Raw genomic sequence first — 22,559 nt, forward strand, 5'->3', positions numbered from 1 at the left:
CATTTTATGGTTTAGTCTAGCGTTTGGGATGTGCGTCTCCTCAGGTGTCGTGACAGTAATTGTGAGTGGATCCTACGTTGCTTATCTCAAAGGAACAGAGTACATAACAGTGTTTGCTGTTGCAATTATTTCAGGATAGGCTGTAAGTTATAGCTTTAACATGTGGATGTTGTGTTTTACACTGCTGTAATTGTAAATCTATATAATTAGTTGGAGAGTCTTTTCAAGATGCTGACCCCTGTCTAACAGCACAAAACAATTTTTATTCATGGTGGGTAATCCAGATGGCTAGTAATAGATAACTGAAAAGATAGAAGAGTAAGTGAAATTAAATAAACATTTGAAGTTCAACTCTTACTGCAGGAAGGGTTAGTTAAGTAATTTAAACATTGGCAGCTCAGTAGAAGGCCTGCTTGCTCTGTTGTATCTTAAACGGTGAAAGAAGTTCTTCAGCTTAGAAAAGAGAGGAAGAAAAGCTGTAAGGAAAGTACTTGAACATGTTTTGAAAAAAGAAACGCACAACAATGCAATTTCTGACAAAAAGCCAGAAAACAAAAAGTTTTCATCCTTTCTTAAAATAAAAGTACACCCACAAGGACTATTAGTGCCATGTCAGCCATAATGGATCTTTGTAGTTCTGCAATTATGTTGTACCTATGATATTTAAAAATATTTTTGAGACTGGGGAAGGTTACTTGATTGAAAAAAAAAAGCTATCAAAACTAGACCCTTTGAGATGTTAAAATTCACAATAGTTGCATAATTGAAACAAAATTATTGTACATTTAAGTACTTTAGTAAATTATTTTAATTGGCTTATTTACCTTTAAAAGATACTGCACTGTTTATTACCTATCTAAATTGGTACGTATGCATATATCTAAAGAGTACAAAAGAGGGATAAATGTTAATTGTAAGTACCATTTTTATTTGTATACTAAAACTAACTATAAAAATTGATAAAATTGATATGCAGTCTGTATTATGCCCTGTAGGAAAATAAGCATACTCTTTTAATCGTTAGTAATATTTTATGGTATGCTGGAACCCAATGACAACTAACATAATATAAATAAACAGTAGCACAGACTTCTCTGGTTGTTTTTGTTCTTAAAGATACTGGGCACAAAAGATGAGCTTTGAGAGTTCCTTGAGAAAGTAGATCTGAGCTGAGAGTTTTGGTTTTATTCCAACATAAACAAAACAGTAGACTAGGGAATTTCAAAGACTCAGTTACGTTGGAAGTATCCTTACTTTCTGACCGCAATTATTGGAGTATGGACAAAGCATGCCATTTCATACTGGTGGGACATTCCTGCCCTTACCAGTTTGTGGTAAGCAAATTTATTCTGGCCAGAACAAGTCTCTTGGTGACAAATTCTGTACAATGTGGTGGTTGTGCTGTCAGACACTATGATGCAAGTTCCATATAAACGGGCGTGTATTCCTTGTTTGCTGTAAAAACAGGATGTTTACAGATATGAGATTTCATAATATTGTTTTATATTGGTAGGAATCTTAAAAACAAACCAACCTTTATACAGCCTTAATAAAAACAGATTAAAAATCAGATTCCCGAAGAGTCTTTTCCTTACACATGACTTTTTATCATGGGCTGATAAGTTTAAATGATTAGTCATCTTTACATGAAAGAAACCTAAACACGTACGTATATGGATGTATGTATCTAAGCTACAAACTCCAGCAAACCTCCAGACTGGGAAACCAGAACCAAAGAAGCAAAGGAGGGATGGATGCAGCCATAGACTTGCTCTGGAGAAACCTCTTCTGGACATGAGAATGACTATGACCTACAGTTGAATCTGTTCTCTCATTTTACAAAGTCATATGCAGTAGGAAAGAGAAAAGCTTTCAGCTTTGGAAGAATCTTTGGAAACATGTAATCAGTTTGGTTTTGTCCCCAGTAGCAGGGATTTGGGGGGTTATTAGTAGACTATCAATACATGAATTCTAATCTTCCCCTGGTTCTGTGCGGTGGCAGCTGTGGAGGGCAGCTAGCACGTAATGCTCCATGTGAGCCTTTTTGCTGCTGTCCTATGTGGCAGGTAATGATTCTGATGAAGAACTTGGCTGTAACTTTTAACATTGGCTTGACAAGACCAAGGTGCTTGCATTTTTTTTTTTTGTCGTCAGCGCTGCATGCGTAACAGCGTGTATTCGTTGCGCCTCTCAGCGAGGTGATCTCCTCCGCATTGAGGGCAATCTCAGAAATACAAGTTTTGAATTCAGTAGTGTGCTGCAGCAGGGATGGTGTGTTTGGTAGTTAACTTCTCTAGATTTATCACACAGCCAGTTGGCACTGGCTGATAATGAAGTGGATGATTTACGAATGCTAAGGGCACAGTTAGGATGAACCTGTTGACATCTAAAAGCAGAGTAGTGCGTGTTGAGCCTTGGGAAACCGTAAAAGCTTTTTACACTACTGAACACTTACTGTGCATTAGGGAGCTGACCTTAATGCCCCAGCACATTTAATTTTTTTCTTTTAAATTCCCTGAAATAATTTTTCTGTGTTATTTTTTACTTCTCCATGTTAAAACTACTACAACCTACAGCTTTCTCTCATAAAACTTGTAGTTCATTGATTTCTCTGAGAGTCAGAAACTATTTTTCCTATATTAACACACGGGATTGGAAGCTGACTATCACAACGTGCTCTAGCAAATACAGGACAACATATCTCCTGTTACTACCTTGTGGTTTCTTCCACGACCTATTTTTATTATTGCTGAAATGCAGTTTATCACACTGTGTAACTTACTGAAATGATAACTGTTGAATGACTCAATGATTCTGCAGGTTTTGCTGATGCTGTGGTCATGCGATCTGTTGAGGTTTTGACGTGGGTTGTGATGATAACCATGAAATGCCATGCTGTGCCCTGCCTACACTGGGAAAGTCACATCGTCAGAGCTCTGACTTTCAGTTACTGAAATTAAGTCACTGGAGCACACGCATAGTGACATCTTGGCGTAGCCTGCTTGTCAGCAGGAGATCTTGGGTTGTTCAGGGGGTTGTTTCACTCTGGAGACAAGCTATGGTTTGCCAGCTTACATCAAACGCAGGTGGACAAATGCAAATCTGCAGAAACAAGAACCACTGTGTTGCTAAAACTGTAAGGTACACCGGAACTAACACGGGCAAATGCGAGTTGTTTATGAAAAATGTGTTAGAAGTGCCATAGGGTGGAATTATCACTTATAAAGATCTCATTCCCACAGCTTAGAATAGCTTAAAGGTGCTGGAAAATAAGGTTCTGCCCTGCTCCCTGGAGATCGTGTCTATTCTGTCTTAATTATTATAGCTCTGAATATCGTTACTTTTTAATGCCGTTTTGTGAAATCCATGATGCGCTCAGCACTCCAACCATACAGCACATGATATTCTCTTTATTCCCTTAAAAACCAACATAGTAATTTAATTGATTCCTCCCACTTCTTGAACTAGAATTTTGCAAGCAGTCACCATATAATTTACTTGACCTACAAATACACTTGTGTGTGTTGGGATATATATATCTCTCTCCTCTTACGTTATGCTTTTCATTTTCTTTGAAGATGAACAATGTCATTCATTTTAATATTTCTGTGGGAGCGCACTGTTTACCTTATCTGTATCTGGTTTTTTCCTGCCTCTCTGACCTGTCTAATGATGTGGTGTTCTTTCCAAGACACAAACCAGTCTCGTGTGAAGTTGAGTTACTGACTTACTCCAGGATGTCTGAACAGCTTGGTCTTTAATTATGCTCAGGATTGTTGAGGTACAGCAGTCACTCTCAGCAGAGCTTCTGAATGGTATATCTTTGTGTGGCTGATTCTAGTCATTAGTCAGTTGAGATCAAGTCCTAGATGTTGATTTTTTTTTTTTTTCCCCCCTGACACTTTTATTTGGTACACTCTGTAACAGTGAGGCAAATGGAAGGAAACAAAAAGAAGCATTCCATAACTGTTTAGATGGAAAGGCATATCCTAAGGGAAGTTCTAACTGTGGTGCACGTCGGTGTGTGTGAGCGGGTGGAGAACCTCTACTGGTTTAGGTAACTTCTTTGTGTGGGGCAGCATGTTCACAGCGTTCCTGCCATCTTCCAGCTCCGATGGACAGTGATGGCAGTGAGACTGGGAGCACTGACTGGTCCATTGGCTCTGTCTGAACCCAGCTGTGGTGGCAAATGCTTAATATAAAATGAATCTTTCTCTACTGCCCAGGAGAAATACAAAAAAAAGAAGGATGTTTACAACTTTGCTCTTGCAGGCAAGAGGTAAGCCTTTCAGAAAAGTTGGAGGAGTCAAAGGATTGATTTGTTGTGAAGGATAGTTAGAGGAGACAGCAAATCAATTTCCTGAAGCAAGAAGTTTGTGGGAGGGTCTGCTAGGACTTGTGGCTAGGGAGGACTATGTTAAATGATGCCCCAAAGTAAAATGATGTAGATAAAGGCGGACGTTTCTGAAATGAAAGGAAGGAATGTAGAATTAAATGCAGATCTCAAAGCTGCGAAGAACCTACTCTTGTGCTTGGGAATTTATGATAGAGGTAAATTAAAGAAGCCAATTGTTGGCAGAAAATTGCTTGAAGAAATTGTATAAACTAGAGATAGCTTCATAGGGACTGAGGAAAAAAAAAGAAAGGAAAAAAATCAAATCCCAATACGTATCTGGAAGACAAACGTTACAATTTTTTGAAGTGAATCTGATTTCTGGTTGAGATATAATATTAAACTTTTGTAAGGAGATGACTATTTAAGTCTTTACTTGAGCTGTGTAATTTCCTTTATAGCCATTTTAGCCTTTTGTGATAAGATTCTTCCACACTAATTTTTGCTGAAACTGGTTTGCCTAAAATGAATCAGTGGTATCTTCTGCTACAGTAGATTTTTTTTTTCCTCTAAAGTGAGAGGTAAATGTAGGAAAAACTTGTAAATAGAGAAGTAGAAAAAATAATTCCGCAGTGGATTTTTTTTCTATAAACTTGTGATTTTGTAATAGTTCTTGTATTCGTAGGTATAATCTGAAGGGAAGTTTAAATATGAATTCTGTATTATTGGTATTTCGTCTAGTGAAGAGTGATTCTAGATTCTCCGTGTGATGAGTTGGGTAATAGAGGAGGGACATGTAATTTGAATCTTTTTTGTGATTCATTGATGTGTTAAAAATGGAAGTATAATAGGTCATGATGCTTTGTTATCTTCTATTTACTGCTATTGGCCTTTCTGAGATTGTTTAAAAAGAGTCTAAAAATTCACTGATGTGACGTAGTACTTTAAAAATTGCCGTGAAACAGAGATGCCAGGTTATGTAAAATTCCTTACTCACAGGATTCGGGACAATGCAGGATTAGGTCTGTTGTCTTAAAGTTTATGTATATCATACATATTTAGCATAGAAAATAGTTTTACATTTTCTATTTGATCTGCAGCTTTCCAGAAATCTTCCTCCATCCCTGTTGATATATCTTTTGTCTAACATCAGTCGTGTGACACGTGCTCATTTTGCTGTGTATCAAAAGCAGCTGGTTTTGAGGAAAATCTTTTATGTCATTTTGTTTGTATGTCATTTACCATTTTTATTAATTATATTAGCTGTGATTTTTTTTTTTTATATTTGCAGTGGTTAAATTTTTGTAGTATAATCAGTGTATGTCTACAAAGGAGAACAAATGTGTCTCATTCCCTGTTTCAAAAGGTTTATCTTTTTGGGCTTTTCAGTTAATATCTTAATCAGCGATGTCTCTTAGCACCCAGTAACCGAGCAGCAGTGACACTTTTTTTTTCTTCTCATTTTGATTCCAATACTTTGTTTGCCACACAAATGGGGTGGGGTTGGTTTCGGATGTTGTCAGCATTGGTTCCTTGGGCTGGCCGATATAAATCTTGCTGAGCGTACTTGTGCCAGGTACGCTGCTGCATCAGAATTGAACGTAGAAATTTTGAAGGACATGAAAAGTTTATGATGTTTGCTTTTTGAGTTCCACTTCACTAATATTGAGCAGCAGTGTATGTGCTCAACTACGTAGAAGAGGAAAGGGAAGAGGAGCTGGTGCGTTTGTATAGCCACCCTATCTGTACTGCTTGTGATTGCCTAGAAAATTCCATTTGGTTCAGTCAACAAGTTGTACATGGACTCTTCTTTCTTTCCAACTGCTCCCTTTGAGATAAGTCTGGAATAATAAAGAAGAAAAAAATATTATTTTTACCTTTGAACGCTGAGGCTTTATATGTGTATAGATAGATCGTAACGGCTTTATATAATAATGGTGTTTTATCTTTATGTTACAACGGGAATGACAAGAATATTTAAAGGATTGTGGGACAAAGTGTTCAACACTTCCCTGCTTCAGAAAGAAATAATTTAAATAAATTTTCTTTGATTTCTTTTGTTGATAATGTTTCAATTCACGCATAATATTAAGCTATACTTGCATTTAAAAAAAAATCTGTAAAAATAAAGAATACTGACCTAGACTATAAATTTGTGGGGTTGTTTCTTGCAGTGAGCCTTGGATCAGTATTTTCCATCTAAAAGTGATTGGAGTGAGTTCAGATGTTTCATTTCAGTAGTACTTCATAAGGTGCAGGAAGTAGAATAATGAAGAACATAGAGAATGTAATCTGAAAAGGTCTAAGGGTCACTCTCATGTAAGTTGTGAGAGTGTTTCATATTCCTTAAGATTTTGAATTTACACCAGGAGGTTTAGTGCAATAATCCTGAGATAACAGAATGGTTTTTTATGGAATACATAAATCATAGGTATTAGAGAAGCTCATACAAGACTTGCATAACCTTTAGAAAATTATTGCAATCTTTATAAGTGAAATTATTCTTAGTCTGTTGCATATGGACAAAATAATGCACTTTAATATATTAATGACAGTGGCTACTGTGTATGATTTCACTGCCATATATTATTTCACTGAAAGTGTGCTTAATCTAACATAAGTAGCAATTCAGTGTAAATAGTTTAGAAATCCAGCGATGGCTATTTTCTGTGATTTTGCCATTGCTTTTCACATGCTCCAAATGTTTATTTGCAAGTCTCTTATGTTAAGTGAGATATGCAAACCCCTCAACTTCCATCAGAATGATGCTTCAATGATTTTTATCTCATTAACTATTTCTAAAAGCTCAAATTAGTCCTGGAATACATCATCTGGAAGAATTAAAGCAATTCCCCCTAATAAGCAGACTGCCGTTTTCTCTAACGCATCTAAGAGCTCTGTGTACGAAAGAACAGCTCCATTGATATTATTTTCCTTAATCCACTGGGATGTATTTTTTTTTCTACAAAATAAATGAGGATGGTTTAAAGTGATCTTTGTTTTGTAAGTTCGTCTCTATGGCCTTAGTTACCTGAAATTAGAAATTCCAGGTTTTTGCACATTTTCCTAACAACATGTAGAGTTTTGGTGGAAAAAACTTGCAAAGCTTCCTGTATTTCTTTGTAAGCTGTCCCAAATTGAAGACTCTGCCATCATGTCTTCACTATTTTTGGTGTTCCAAGTAGCTAGAATTAAACCAGAACAAGTATGTGTACATATTACCATGTTTTGGATTCAGTATTAAAAATCCTTTGCTAACATTTTTGCTGAAATTCCAGGAATTTCAAATTCATCTGCTTAGGGCCAGAGCTTGTAACTGAAGCACCAGATCACCTAACTCATTCCCTCGGGTTTCACGTGCCCCGTATCTGTAACGTACTACTGGGAAGTCAGATGCAGAAAAAGAATTATTTGCAGTAGTTTTGAAAAAAGCTTGACTTATACAGTGCATTGCTTAATAAGAGTATCCTCTGCAATGTAACAGAGTCTGTTTTGTAAAAATGCATATCAAAAATCAAATGCGTTTTCATGTAGCCCATTTGAAATAGTTGAAATCTGGAGTGGCCCTGGAAATCAGAGAGCGAGAGGGCATGTGTGTGACTATGCATCTGTTTGCAAAGGTGTCTGCCAAAGTCTACTCTTATACATTATGAAATCTACTTCCCATGTTCTTAGTGTGTTTATGACAGTAGTATTCTTCCCAATCTCAAAGAGAGGGCGTTTTGTCTCTTATTTTGGGATTAGGAATAAAAATTGTCGTTGCTACTGTGTGTGTGACTCTGCTCTTTAGTTTGCTATTTTTAAAATGAGGAAAATTATGCTTCCATAGGAGTGATCTTAATATCAATTCATTATTGTTTTTATAAAACAAAAGGACTGTGCTTTAAAAGTTTTCCACTGCAGGCATTATTAGTGACCTCCATAAACTAATTTAATCATATATTTATAGAAGATTTGATTTCAGATACTGTGTTCTGGGTTTTCTTTTCCTCTTTCCCCCACCCTGCCCCAAGTTGAAAAACAATCTCTCGTTCAATAATTCATGAATAATCGAAAATAAAATAGAAAACATGGAAAGCGTCAGGAAACATATTTGGGAAACTATGCGTCAGGATTAAAATAAACTTTAAAATAGAAGGTGCGAATGTGCTTGGACTTGGGTCCAATGCCGTTGGTAGGAGACGGTCAGAAACTGATTTATCTTAAGTGAAGACACCTCTCCGGATTAAGTTTAGACATCCTTAACACCACTGTAACACCCGCTTGTCAATGTTCTTCAGTACGTCAGAATTACTCCTCCTGCCTTGTCTGTTACTTAAAAGATGCAGATCTCTCCTGATCCCTTTGCATTCTTAATTCTCACCTTGCTTATAAAACCTACGGAGAGCATGGGGTTTATTTCTTCTTGTGTTCATTATTTTAACTTGTCAGCTTTGTCTAACTGTCTTCAGTTACGGTAGTGATACAATTTTGCAGTAACGTGGGTTCAGCACAGGCTGCGTAATCCCTGTGGATCGCTAATCTGCGCCGATCACACCGCTGCCGTGTCGTTGGCACTCTTGGTGCTGGGTATGACAGGAGTAGACAAACTCTGTCTCTGCTGCGTGCCTGTGCTCTGAGCATACTTCTGATCAGAGGAGGGACAAGATAACAGATGCACCAGAGGTAATACTTGTATAAAGTCCTTAAGTTTTAAATAACATCTGGGCCAATTAACCTTGTAATCATGACTAGGCAATAATGAGAGCACATCTATGTTATGATAACTTCCTGAATCTCCAGGGTGAGCTCGTTACTTGTATGTAAAAAAAAAAAAAAAAAACCACCAGCAAAAAAACCAAAACAAAATACCCCCCCAAAACCCAAACAATAAAACCACAAACTCCCAAACCAAAACCCCCTTCAAAATAGAAAACCTCAAAAACCACTGAGAATGCTTCTGATCCTGCCTGATTTGCACTCCTGCCACCATGTCCCAATCATACAAATCTGCTGTAAGTGTGGAGGCAGTTAAGTATCAGAGAAATCCTGGAGTTGGTGTACTTTGGCCTCAGTCCCTCTGGACTTCCAAAATCTCCCTCTTCAGTGCAGGCTCCCTTGGTGATGTCCCCCACCTGCTGAGGCTTCTCATGAGTTGTAGTTCCCTCCTTCCAGAAAAGCAGCATAGCAGACAGATTTATGTAGGTCAGCAAGATAAGAAATTCTATAATGTTATTATTTAGTATGTTTAGCTGGGGGGGGGGGGGAAAGGTTAGAATGTTATAATTCTTCCTGAAATTGAATTACTAGTCTCTTGACAGCAAACCCTATTAGCACAGCTAAATGTATGATACCAAGGTAGGAATTTTCCTGTAACTGTAGAAGGGATTCCTGACATAGAGTCAAGATGTGGTTGGTATAACATACGAGTATTAGGGGAAATGCGATGGGACTCTGTGGGCATCTGTGCATAGCACTTTCTCATTGGAACAAGTAAATAAGTATTTTCATATTGTTTTTTGTGATGGAAAGCTGACGTGCATAGTTGTCCAAGGGAAGAAGCAGAGAGGCAGACAGGCACCAGTTGCTTTTGGTTAACAAGAAAGTAATACAACTTTAAATGTATTTTACTTTAATAATGTTGAGATTTCAGAGTCTATCCTGACTGCATGTAAAGTAATCACCTACTCCTGTCATTTGTTACATGTCTCTATGTTTATAAAAAGACTCATATACATATTTTTCACAAGTTGTGCTGATACGGCCCGCAGTCACTCTTGGCTTAAGCGGGGCGCTGGATCTCCCTCGCGTTGACCTGCCTTAGAGTAGATGGAGCTACTCTTGCCTAGACTTACCCTTGGTGACTCCTACACGTCTTTCCCTGTTCCTCCCTGTTTTACAAGTTATGCTGTTTGCATTCAGTCTGAATTATGTGTCATAGGTTAGAATACATGCTGAATAATTTACTCAGAGACTTGATAATAGAAAAAATATTTCCAAACATACCTCGTTTATCTCTTGAGGGATTATTTATGGTACCGGTGCCTGTTCTGGACATACTCTTGCCACCTGAAGAACAATTTGGCTTTTTATTTTACTTCATATTCTAAGAACTACAATATGCACTAGAAAAATCAAACATACTTTATAAGACAAATAGTCACAGCTGGGGATAAGGAATATAAATAGGATGACATCAAATGAAAATAGCTGGTGATCCAACAAGGCTTCTATAGATCATGTTGTCTCTAATGTCAGGAGAATTGCAGATTAGTCTTGCTGCTTTTTATGAGTAAGCCTATTTATCAACTTTCTGGAAAAATCTAATTTAAGGTGGCACATTTTGCTTAGTTCTGCCACACTTCAAAGCTGGAAGTATAAGGGTTTGTCAGCCATTCTCTCCTGGCTCTAATCGGCGTGTGAGATTCCCGTTCAGGGCTTTCTCCACCAGCCAGGTCCGAGCTACTCCTGGCCGACTCTGATAATGAAATTTTAGTTTGCTTGATTAGTAAAGCAAAAAAATGAGGAAGCCTTAGCTTTTAACACCTTTATCCAATTCAGACTTAATGTTCAGAGAGAAAGAGCAATTTAAATTGCAAATGTTCGTTATAAGAAGCTGGCTTTCTATAAAGTGTAACTTAGTCACACCATAGAGAAAGATGATGACAAGCCCTGGAAAAAAACCACATTTGGACAAGGTGGATCCTGGCAGAGGCTATGCTGGTTTTCCTACAGAAACCTACAGAAAGAGAAACTATTTTTATGAAGGGATACAACAAGAAATGTGAATTTTAACAACTCCAGAGAAAATATGCAGGAATATAAAAAATTTGTAGTTTTGCTACCATGTACTACATTTTTAACATGATGCTTTATATCTGAGTCACAAAACGGATTTGTGTACATTTATATTCATTCTTTAAAAGCTAAGTAGAGCTCAGGCAACTAAAACAAGCTGTTTGATATTATGTTCTTTTTTTTTTCCCCTTTCACTTGATGTAAGAATACCTTAGCATATAATGTCACATTAGTTTTATGTATGTAAATACTTTCAAGTCAGAACATGTAGTGTGAGCATATTTTATCAGCTATTACCACTAAGATTTTTACATATACGAACTAAAAGAAAAAAAGTTCTGTGTTTACAAAATTTAAAGTAATTTTGCTCCTTTAAGATTATCTGAATTCGTGGGAATGCCTCTGTTTTTATATCAGAAGGAATTTGATTATGCATGGATTAAGAAATTTTTATCACTTCTGAAATCTGGGGAAACTAGTTTAAGTATGTTAGCAATGATGTGCAAGATGAAACGGAAGTGTACTGCAGTATCTGATTGTTACTTAAATGTAATAAAATCAGTTGAACAAGGAAGTCTAGAGAGGCACGTTCTCATAGGTAGGCATTTTCTTAGGCATTCCAAAATGCTGATGTTCTTACAGAGAGCTTTAGGATAAAGCCGTATAATTCCTGTGCATGACATTTTGAAAAGACCAGAGCTGTGAATATCGCACCTGATTGCTTTTAAGTCAAAAGCTTTCATGTGCAGGAAATAATGTTTCAATTAAAAAGAGAGAGAAAGGGGAGGTCATCTGACATTGCTACATTGCATTCAAAATTATGTACAGAAAAAGAAAATGAGAGGAAATTCAATGGGCTGCTGACTTAAAGCTGAACAGACTCAAATGCTTGTATCACCTGTTCTAAAGGCTGTTAGCTCACAAGTTCAGTACCAAATTACTGTATCAAGTCTCGGAACTTGGTGCTCTCAGTCTCGATTTTTTGAAATTTTGGTATTGATAGTTACCAAGCGCTTGATTTTATTCTCCGTTCTTTCCACTTCAACTTTGTCATCATTTAGTGTCTGCAGTCTATAAATTCCCTCTACTATAATTTCAACTGCGAAGATACTGTGTAAGATTACAAATACCGACAGCAGGTGGAAAGAATTTCTACCCTTCAGTATACTGACTTTGCTTTGTGCTTTTCCATGTGAACTGTATTTGATTTACAATTAAAAGTATATATATTACACACTTGTAAGATTAGTGAGCATTTTGATTTTTAATACCATGTACAGTATCTGACACGTCATTGGAGTTTCAGAGGAAATCCTTTCTCCTTGCATAAGACCAAGAGGATACATTTACCCTAAAATTGCCCTTGAAATAGATACTTGTTCTAGTGATGTTTGGAATCATTTTTCCCAAATGATATCTTCTTTTCTGTAAGATGTTTGATCATTGAATCCTCAAATACAGATTTGGGGTTTGCTTATTCTTGGGTTTCTTTACAGAACCATTAAGAGAAAGGATTTGCCATGTGAAGATTCATCATGTATGTATGGATTTGCTAGCTGTATAAAAAGCATTGTTCTTCTATGGATGACCTCCTTGCACAGAATGATAATTTTATCCTTTTCTACATCATTATGTTTGCTGTACAAAAATCCTGCTGTGCTACATCATAATAACATGTAATCTTCTTGCTCAGTTTAGCTGAGATTTAAGGAGCCGCTGTTCATGGAAGCAGTTTTCGAAAGTCTGATCTATAATTTACCAGAATCAACCAGGCAAAAGAGCAAGAGGCTTTATAAAGAGGGATACAGCCCTTAAAACTCTTAAATGAAGATTAGTTTAAAGTTTTACAATCCGGTACAGAACCATCTGGCAAATCTCATGTCAGGCTTTGTTAAACCTCTGAGTTTTCCTAGTATGCTGTAGTCATTCAACCCCCACCCCACACCCTGCCCTTATCTTCCATTCCCCTGTCTCCTGCCAGGCACCCACTTTGCTCAGAGATATGTTGGAACAAAAGAGGGAAATAAGTAAATGAAGGGCTGATTTTTCTACAGGAATAGCATAACAGCTGTAAAGGATGGAGGCTGTGGGTGTGCAGCACCTCTGGAAATCATGCCCTTATAATTGCTGTCTGGCTGTATATGCACTAGGTGATTTATTGCATCTTTGAAGAGGTAATTGCAAGATAAAAGCTGCCTGTTGGCAGAACCATTAGAGACTTGCTGGGTTAAATTGTGGCTTTTGAGGCCAAGGAATCACTGGGAGGACATATAGCAAAATCACAAAGAATTTTGATACTCTCAGAGATGGAGCTGCAGTTGTTACAGCCAGAAGAGCGTAGAAGTTGTCCGTGGTGATTCCAGATTGCTGTTTGGTGTGGAAAGCTGATTGTTCCCGTCGTTCCTAAATCACATTTCAGGGCTCTAGACTGTGGGTTCTTTGCCGATACCTCCCCAAAGGGATTTTTATCTCTGAGTTCCAAATTGTATTTTTGTTCTTTGGCAAAAGACAGACCCAATGTGTTTCTCAAACACAAAGCAAAAACCCTTCCATAGGAATCATTCCTAACATCCTGATTTTGGCTGTCCTATGGCTTTCCCATATACTTCTGTGCCACACTGATTTATTTTCATAGTTATATACAGCTTGGAAACATGGAAGAAAACTACTTGTTCTAGCGATCTGTTAAATAAAATTATACTTTCTTCACTTAATTTAACCCTTCTGTTGACCTTTCACGTGAAGGGTCTTAGGAGGCTGAAGGAGAGGACTGCAGGAATCCAATTACCTGAAATCAACTTACAGGCAAGAAGGAGGCATTGTTAACGGAGGTAATCTCCTTCGCAGGCTTACAGCATTTCTCTCTCGGTGTGATAATAAAGATGTTCTCCCTGGACAGTGAAATTAGTACACATGATTTCCTGACTATAAGGTGGGGCAGAAAAATAAAGTCTGCGGTTTCTGTCTAAAAGTGTAGTTTTTGACTGTGTACTTTCAACATAACTAGAAAAGACAAAAGCTGCCCCAAATAAACATGTGCAATCCCAACCAGACTTCGATAATGTAACATAGCTAATATACTGCTTACAAAATGTCTTTTGCTGTTTGTTTCCTAAATCTCACTTCAAGCCATACAGGATTTCAGCGTGAAAGACAATTTCATAAAGCACTTTTTTTTTTTTTTTCTTTCCTGTAAAGGCGCAGGAGTGGAACACTTTGAGTCAGACAATCTTAATGCTGCCGTAGCAATTTTGTAAGGCACCAGAGAAAAATGCATCGTATTATCTTTGAATTTCAGTCTGCTTTTGCTTCTCACAGCAATCAATAACCATTAGAATTATTGGTGGTAGTATCCGTCTAGATAATTTTAGGGCTTTTCCAGAAATCAAAATACATAAACCAAAATTGTCATGTTGTAACTTTTTTCTTTTCTTTTTAACTCTAATAAATCCAGATTTGCTTTGAAGAAAAGTAAAAAAATTCTGTCAATAAGGAAGCGGGATGAAAAAGGAGATGATACCAAGCTGAACAGACCCAGTAGTTAGTATTGGAATAAAAAGTTTGGGGACCAGAACAAATTCCCTTTGCAGCCTGGAAAAGTGATAATCATTGAAAAATGAGTCATATCCATGGGTCAAATTAATAGATTTTTTTATGATTATTTTAAAATCCCAGCTCACGAAGCTGAGGCCAACCACTTGAACGTAATTTAACTTCATTCCAGCAAAAAGGGAAGAATTTTAGAGTATGTATGTTGTATTAGAGGCGGCTGCCTGGCCGCTCAGGAGTTCTGGCTGCAGGACGCTGGGGGATATGGCAGGCTCTGCAGCTCCAGCCGGGTTTGGCGGAGAGCGGGCAGCTGCCTGTTCTGCCTGCGGAGCAGGGTGCCGTTTGCATGTACGGCTGGACGCGGCAGTTTCCTCTGGTTGCTGGTTCTAGTCTGAGGCAGTGTGGAGAGGGAGAGGCAGAAGGGAGAGCTCGGCGGTTGGGCAGGATCGCAGAACGGGCATCCCTCTTCTTCCTCATCCCTCACCCACATCCCACCTGGCTGACCTACACCCGGGACTGGCAGGGCAGGATCGCAGACAGAGCGAGCCTGGTGTCTTGGGGAGAGACAGACGGGGGCTGAGTCGGAGGGAGAAAATAGGTTGAGCAAAGTAGCAGCACCTTGTTACGGATCAGCCTAAACTGTACAGGCGCTGGGAGCCGAGTAGCGTAGAGGGAGGAGGCCAGATCTCAGAATGGAGATCTCCTCCTGTGCGTTCTTGTAAGATTAGTTTGAATTATCTCAGGTGCACAAGAGATTCCCCCTCGTATTTCAGAGTGGGGATCACCATAGTGGCATCTTTAAAGATAAAAATGAAGTCTGACTTAAAATGATGACTTTCATAACCCTTAAAATCTATTTTACAATTTGTTTTCTCTGGTAGATTTTGGAAGCCTGGATATTACCTGTCAAGCTGTCATAAGTAATTATATGTTTGTTAACTTACTGTTCCTAATAAACAACAGGAAATATTCATGATGAATTTCATTTTTCCCTAAAAAAAAGACTTAATAACTACTTTGATTAAATATTAAAGCATTCTTTTGCTGTTACAACTAGACAGAAAATTCCAGATATCAGCAAAATATTTTGTGCACAATCTCTTTACTACCTGGCTATTATGCTGGACTGTATTGATTACTAACATAATTGATCAGGGTAATTTCTAGGTGGTCAGGTGGAAGACTGATGTGCCTGGCTGTATGATGAGTCAGCAAACGAAAACTTCTTTCATACTGTCTCACTGAAAATACCTGAAAATGGGACTTTCTGTGGACAGACAGGATTGCCTGGCCGTGGGGAACAGTTGATAGGAGTAGTGTGTTTCCCACTGGGGAAAAGGGATTACTGAGATAAAGGAAACTTTTACAGCCAGCATGACCTTATGTGGGTTTTTTTTGCCTTCCCTGGTGCCTGCACCAGGACAGCAATACGGGGGGTCAGGTAAAGATGTAGAGTAAAATGAGTCTCCCTCAAGTCAGGCGGAGGGGGCATTTCAGAAGGCGTCAGAGGAACGCTAGGAACTGAATCGATTGTCCGGATAGGCACTGTGCTTGTGGTACGGTAGTTGGCTGTAGCAGAAGTGACAGGTGGTTCATCAACCATGAAAAGAACCTAATTTATTCCAGAAGTCAAGCCTGCCTGCTGGAGAAATTGTAATCTGTGTGTGTACAAGAGCTAAGGGAGCTTTAATGGCACTGCTGAAACCATAATGTAATATCCAGGTTGAAATCATTCCATCTTTATCTCATTATGAGTACAATTTTCTTCTATGTGTGAAATTTAAATGTCAAATTGAGGAAGTAGAGGGAACATAAACAAAAGACTGTGGGCATATTCTATTGTTACTTCAGAGGAACTGTAGAAGCTGCAGAAGGCTGTAGGAAGATGCTCCAAGCAAAATGGGGGGATAAAGGCTTCCAAAAACTTACTGCTTTTACTAAGAGCTTCTTTATCTGCGTTGGAAGAAAGAAGCTCCCGGGAGGATTGTCTATCATTACCACATTCTTCTTCTTTAAAAAAAGAGAAAAGAGAACTTGTAAGTGCTGCTTATGCGATCCATTAAGAATGTGTGTATATCTCAGAGTGCGGTAAGTAGGGAGCTTGTCTACTAGAAGCATAATGCTACAATAGTAGCAGGTAGTTCAGAACAAGTATTTGTACACTTTGGGGTTTGCAGCATGCAGAGTTGGAAAGCTGCGGCAGATGTGCTGCTAGTTAGTGGTACAAGTGCTGGTTCATGGTAAGCTCTCTCACGTGTCGCCACAGCTCGTGTATTAGGTGTTTTGTGTCATTTTTTTTCTACGCCGAAAAGCGACAATCAAAATGCACTTCCAGGTTCTCTGTGGCAAGCCAGATCCGTGCTGTGTGTTAAGGCTTTTAATTTCTAGAGCTCTAGTTCTGAAACAGCATCGTGAAAACGGAATGAGAGCTAGAAAGATGATGTGTACCAAGTGTTGAAAGCCCGTAGGGGCTGAAAGCAGTCACTGCTTGGTTTTTTCCTTTCTTCCCTGTGCTCCAGGATGCAGGCTACTGTCTGACTGGTAGCTGCCCCAGAATCTGCTCTGTTTTCACTCTCGCTGTGTTTTGTCACTACTTTCTGATGCTTGTCGTCTGAGGGGTGAAAGGGTGCTGGGTAGTGGAAACAGTAGGAAGTAAATGAAGAACACAAGGTGCTAGGCTACAAGAAATTCAGTATTAAAGAGGTTTTTGAGTCTTCATTAACCTATACCTAAGATTTCGAGCATGGTTTTCAAGTGTTACTCAAAGGTTTTGAGTATTGTCTCACCTAAATATACTTTTGCATCCCTTTTCTTCATATACTCACACACTTGCTTTTTCCTTTTTCTCTCTGCTCTAAGATAGAAATGACTGGACAAATGTTGTATAAAAAACCTGATGTGAAATTCCAAGGAAAATTATTTCCCAAGACATACTGTGATTTTTAATGTCAGTTCTTGGCAGGTTATCCCATATGGAATTATTATGGTATCTTGGCACCACAATTGATATGTTTAATAATTTTCATTATGTGTTTGGGTCCCTTTGATGCTTGATTATTGCATTTAAAAAAAGATTATAAGGTAGAATACATTTTCTTTTGAACATATGAAAAACACAACCTTCCCTTTCCAGATGCATTCATTTTAACTCTAGCATTCACTAAATCTGTGCTTATTTCTTTTCTTTTTCTTTTGAAATGCACTTATTGTTCTATTTCAAGAATGAATCATGCTCCATTGCTACCCCAAAATATAACATAACAAAAATGGTAAAAATGATTGCCTGTAATCTATTATTACAGGCAATCCAACCTGCCAAAACAAAATTGCCATTTAATAAGGTGGTTTTTTGAACTAAGCCCTGTGAATGCTCCATGCTAACTGAAGTTGCCCACAAATTCTGTATTTAAAGAAATGTTTACTTTCAAGTGACCATATTTTACTGTATGTGACAGAAAATCCAATGGCATATCTCTCCCTCTCTTTGTCAATCCTTGCAGTCTCTGCGGAAGTTTGGATCACTCTGATGTGAGACCTGGATAAGATGCTGTTTATGTTACATATTGTCAAAGGCGTTATCCGAAGGGTAGTATGTTACAGATGTTGTATTTCAGGAGGAGGAAAATCCTGGTGCTACTTAAATAGCGTATTTCATCAGAGGACCTATTTTGCGAATGTCAGTGTTCCAATTTCATGACAGAAAGAATTAAGGGAGAAGAGAAATATAAGAGACTTGTTGGTATTTTTGCAGCAAACCCTGGGAAATTCATATGGAGAAAATTCAAAGGAGCCAACATCCTATTCCCAGCATCCCAGTGCTCAGTCCCAGTGCTCAAAAATCTTATGTATTTATTATTGAAGCAGAGGCATTACAGGTATTAACAAGTATGTGTTATGGCAATATTTAAAAAAAAAAAAAAAGGAAATGTGAAGGGTCAGCAAGTCTAATTCTGTGAGGACTACTTTAATCTATTTGATTACACCAGCTTTTGATTTGAGGTGGTTGATCTTGAAATACGCCAAGGTAGTGAAAAGTGGGAGACAAGAAGCCGTTAAACTGCTCAGTCTTCTGCTCCAGCTCCAAAGGGCGTAAAAGAAACCTGGCTCCCCTGACCAAATAATGCAGACTTTAAAAATGTTTTCCTTAGCATTTCTTTTAATTCACCTATTTAAGTTACTTCCACTGCAGTCCATGTCTTTTTTCAGGGCATCCACTGAACATAGCACAGCAGAGAACGGCAGAGAAACCGGAGTTGAGTTCCCTCTGACGTTCTGCCGCTGAACCTTACTCTGTTGGCAAATTGTTTCATGCTTTTGTCTGAGGTTTTCATCTGTACACACAGATGAGGGTGTGTACCCCTACACCTTGAAAGTTAAAGCAAGTCTATAAAAATTAAGTTACTTAGCTGCAAAACCCATCAGACCTACAGTTACTCCAAATGTATGCAGTTGTGCTACGTTACCATTACTTTGTATGAATTTTGTACTTGACTGTTTTATTCCCGCAAGGGAAATTTATGCTGAATGCTGACAGAGTGGTTGAACCTATAACCGATGCGTACTTTTCTCTCCTAAAAGCACACAAAAGAAATGGGAAGGCCACAAACTCCTTTGAAAGAAACAACCTTGGAGCCTTGGACTCAGCCACAGGTAGGCTGGAACAACTCTTCTGATAATGTGTTTTCTATAATGGTGGTTTCTGTAAGTCTTCACAGAATTAATCTGGGGCTCTAAAGAAAAGCTGCTACAGGTAGCTCTGTGGTTCTTGGCATCATATGTCAAAATGATTTGTTTTGGTCTTTGCCCAGACTATTGGTAGTGTCCTTTTAATTGAAGTTTCAGCTTTTTTCCAAGGAAGGAATGCTAGGATTATCTTGCCTTCAGTTTGTGTTCATTTATGTGCTTAAAAAACTTAAGGGAACTTTACAAAACAAAACTACTTTCTGAACGGTGCATCAAGAAACTGTGAGCGTCTCCTGGTGTAGCAATGAAGTTTGTGGAAGTTTGTTTTGAGAGGAAAGTTTGAAAGATCAACCTTTTGCATCATAAGGATTTAACCAAAAATGAAACAATACTTTATCATGCAAAAAGAGATAAAGAAATGGCAATATTAATATGCAATCTTCCTTAACACAAAGTGGGTTTGGATGTTTTGGCCTTGCAGTTGTGTACTTACTTGAGCAAATCAGTTATAATTTTCTTACATGCAGGAGTTCAGAGCCATTTTCGCTATTCATTCCCTGTGTATCAGTGTACCGCACTGCACATCACGGTACGTGGCTTCAGGGGTGATGGAAGCAAAGAGCCAATTCGTAGCGCAGGTGAAACTGGACGTTGCTGTTCCAAGGATAAAGATTGGGGCTGTAAGAGAGAAGGTACTGGAGCAGGGTGGAGATGGGAAGACCAGCCTGGAGAATCAGGCAGCTTCTTCCCGTTCCCAGGGGAAGATAGCTGTTGCTTTTTATGGACGTGGGGTACTTTTCTTTCAGCAGCCACCACATTTGTAATCCATTAGGCAGAGTGCCTCTTCCTGACAGAAGCACCTACCTCTGCTTTGCAGGGTTCACCTGTTGCTAAAGGCAGCAGTGAATCTATAGCTGTAACGCCCAAGGTGAGAGTTGGCTGGCAAAGATGGAGAGAACCAGGCAGAGGTGGCAACCTCTGGTCTGTAACGACAGTGTGGCTGTAGTTTAAGTAAGCTCTGCCTCGTAGTTTCAGGCTGTAAGCACTCTGCCCAAACACATAATCACCTATTAATCTCTAGGTTTTACAAGCCACATATATGAAATCCTCCAACTTAGTCTTGTTTTAGAGGCATGCTTACTCCAAAAGCATGTGGTAAAAACAGTGTAGGAATTTAGAAGAAATGAAGAAAAAAAACCCCACATCTCTGTTAGCGCTAACTCTGTTCATGCTTGAGCGCGTTTTTTTGTTAGTTGCGATGCAGGCTTTCATGGTACGATCTATACACTTGATTACAATGTGATAACATTGCTGGTAGTTCTTAAAAGGTATATTCTTTACTGTAGCCACAGATAAGCGGTATTTATGTTTGTGTACCTCTGCGTACAGAAAGCAGTCATATGTAAACATGCAAGCCGCCTACTGTAGGGAAATCCCTCCACTGTTACTCCAAGATGTAGGATCTTCCCTCCTTCCTACTGAAAAGGCTCCCAAATGCAGCGCGTGCCCCGACCGTTTCCAGCTACTGCACGGCCAGACCTCCAAACGCCTCTATCCTGGCAGCTGCTAATCGCAACAGTTAAGCGTGCATTGATCTGTGTCTGCAATCAATAATGTTTATGTGCAGGACCACAGGAGCTCGCTATGGTCCATAGTTACTAATAGACAGTAACTCCTTACGTGCAGGAAGAAAACTGTTGAGGAAAGTGTTTCGTTCCAGCGGTTACTGCTGAGGAGCTGATGGATCCTGGAGGGAGGGCTAGCAGGCTCCTCCTGTTCCCTTGCCTACAGCACGTGTTGCAGAGCAGGCAAGCAGAGAGCTCGGAGTTAGGGCTGCGCTTCAGTTTGTTGGCACAGAAGAGAGAATTTTGGCTTCTGAGCTGTTAGAGGAGGAGACGAAGCAGCTTGACGCCGTGATTGGCGTTTAGGGGAGCCCTGGTGCACGAACGTGGGTGTCGGAGGTGAGCTGTTGGAAGAGGTGGTTTGTGTGACTGCTGCCAGCAGCGCTGGCACAGAAATACCCTGCCGGACTGTCCCAGTGCTGACGATGATCGGTGTCCTTCCTGAGCGTAGAGACCGTCACTGGGTTATCTGATCGCTTCTGAAAGCTGCATTTGCCGCTGCTTTATTTAGTAACTACACAGATTAAAATGTGAAATGTTTTTGTCATTGCTATTCGTTCTTGGGAAAAAAAAAAATCTGCTTTTTAAGAAAATACATACAAAGAAGCTAACACCAATATGCTTTTTTATTTCATGGAGAGAAGAAGTGTAATCAACAAAATAAAAAACTGCTAGAGCCATTATTGTAGCAGAAAATTAAATTAGTTGTTAATTCTTTCATGGATGTAATTCTGGCCCCTGCAAATCCCTCCTTAGATATTTTGTATAAAGTGAGTAAAAATTCATGGCATGGATAAAAGCTTTGTCTATTTTATGAGCAACAGGCAAATGATCCAAATGGTGCTCATAAAGCAAATGGTTCCCAACTCTAAAAGGAGGAGGAATATATTTAAAAGCCACTAGAATGAACCATGAGTAAAACCAACTCCTATTTACAAAAAGGAGTTATTCACATGAAAGTTTTTTGCCACCCTCCCCCCGACCCCAAAGGAGACACTCACTACTTTTGTCTATTTAATAACAACGATAAAAAATCATTACATTTTCTTGGGCTACTTACTGCTCGCTCAGTGTTGAGAGCTGCTGTGGGATGTGTTTTATCAACAGAGAGAGGGAAGGAAATAGCTGTGCCCGCGGTTTCGGTGTGCAGGGCCAAGCAGTCAGTGAAGCAGAAAGGACCACATCTGGCCCCTGATACCACGAGGTGAGAAGCTGGCGCCGATTAGCAGTCGGGCAATTTCCCACAGAGGTTATAGTCTGGGGGAAACAAGAAACGGTGCTTTTTGTGGAGAGGGAGGGAAGGCTTTGTATCCCCTGTTCTGTTGTAGCTCTCGTTTGCCTTGTTTGTTCAAGGTTTTCATCTTAGAAGTAGCCAGGTAGCTGAAAATTTTGAAACTGAACTGTTCGATTACACGAAAAAATAAAGAACTGTAGTGCTTTGTCAGGCTCACTTCTTGTTCTGTGGTGGGGTTTTTGTTCTTGGTTTGGGGGGTTTTTGGCTGTGATTTAATAAGTTCCTAGAGCAATATGACATTGCCAACGTGGGAATTCTTTTTCATGGCCATGCCTTTTAACTTGCAGTTTTCTGTATCTTT

General features: G+C 39.0%; 1 protein-coding gene and 1 long non-coding RNA gene across 2 annotated transcripts in view; one reads left to right on the forward strand and one right to left on the reverse strand.

Moving 5' to 3' along the window:
- Positions 1–22,559, forward strand: part of PCDH11X (protocadherin 11 X-linked) — a 512,159-nt gene that overhangs the window by 225,681 nt on the left and 263,919 nt on the right. The window contains exon 5 of the mRNA XM_075763091.1: positions 19,238–19,309. Coding sequence (XP_075619206.1) covers positions 19,238–19,309 — 72 coding nt within the window. The remainder of the gene's footprint in view (positions 1–19,237; positions 19,310–22,559) is intronic.
- On the reverse strand, positions 5,441–22,108 carry LOC142603334 (uncharacterized). The gene is made up of 4 exons (XR_012837247.1): positions 22,025–22,108; positions 13,899–14,001; positions 9,377–9,564; positions 5,441–6,174 (listed from the first exon to the last, which is right to left on the reverse strand). It is a non-coding gene; the product is annotated as an uncharacterized LOC142603334 (long non-coding RNA).

Source organism: Balearica regulorum, chromosome 11 (assembly GCF_011004875.1).
Source record: "Balearica regulorum gibbericeps isolate bBalReg1 chromosome 11, bBalReg1.pri, whole genome shotgun sequence".
In the NCBI taxonomy this organism is placed as follows: Eukaryota; Metazoa; Chordata; class Aves; order Gruiformes; family Gruidae; genus Balearica; species Balearica regulorum.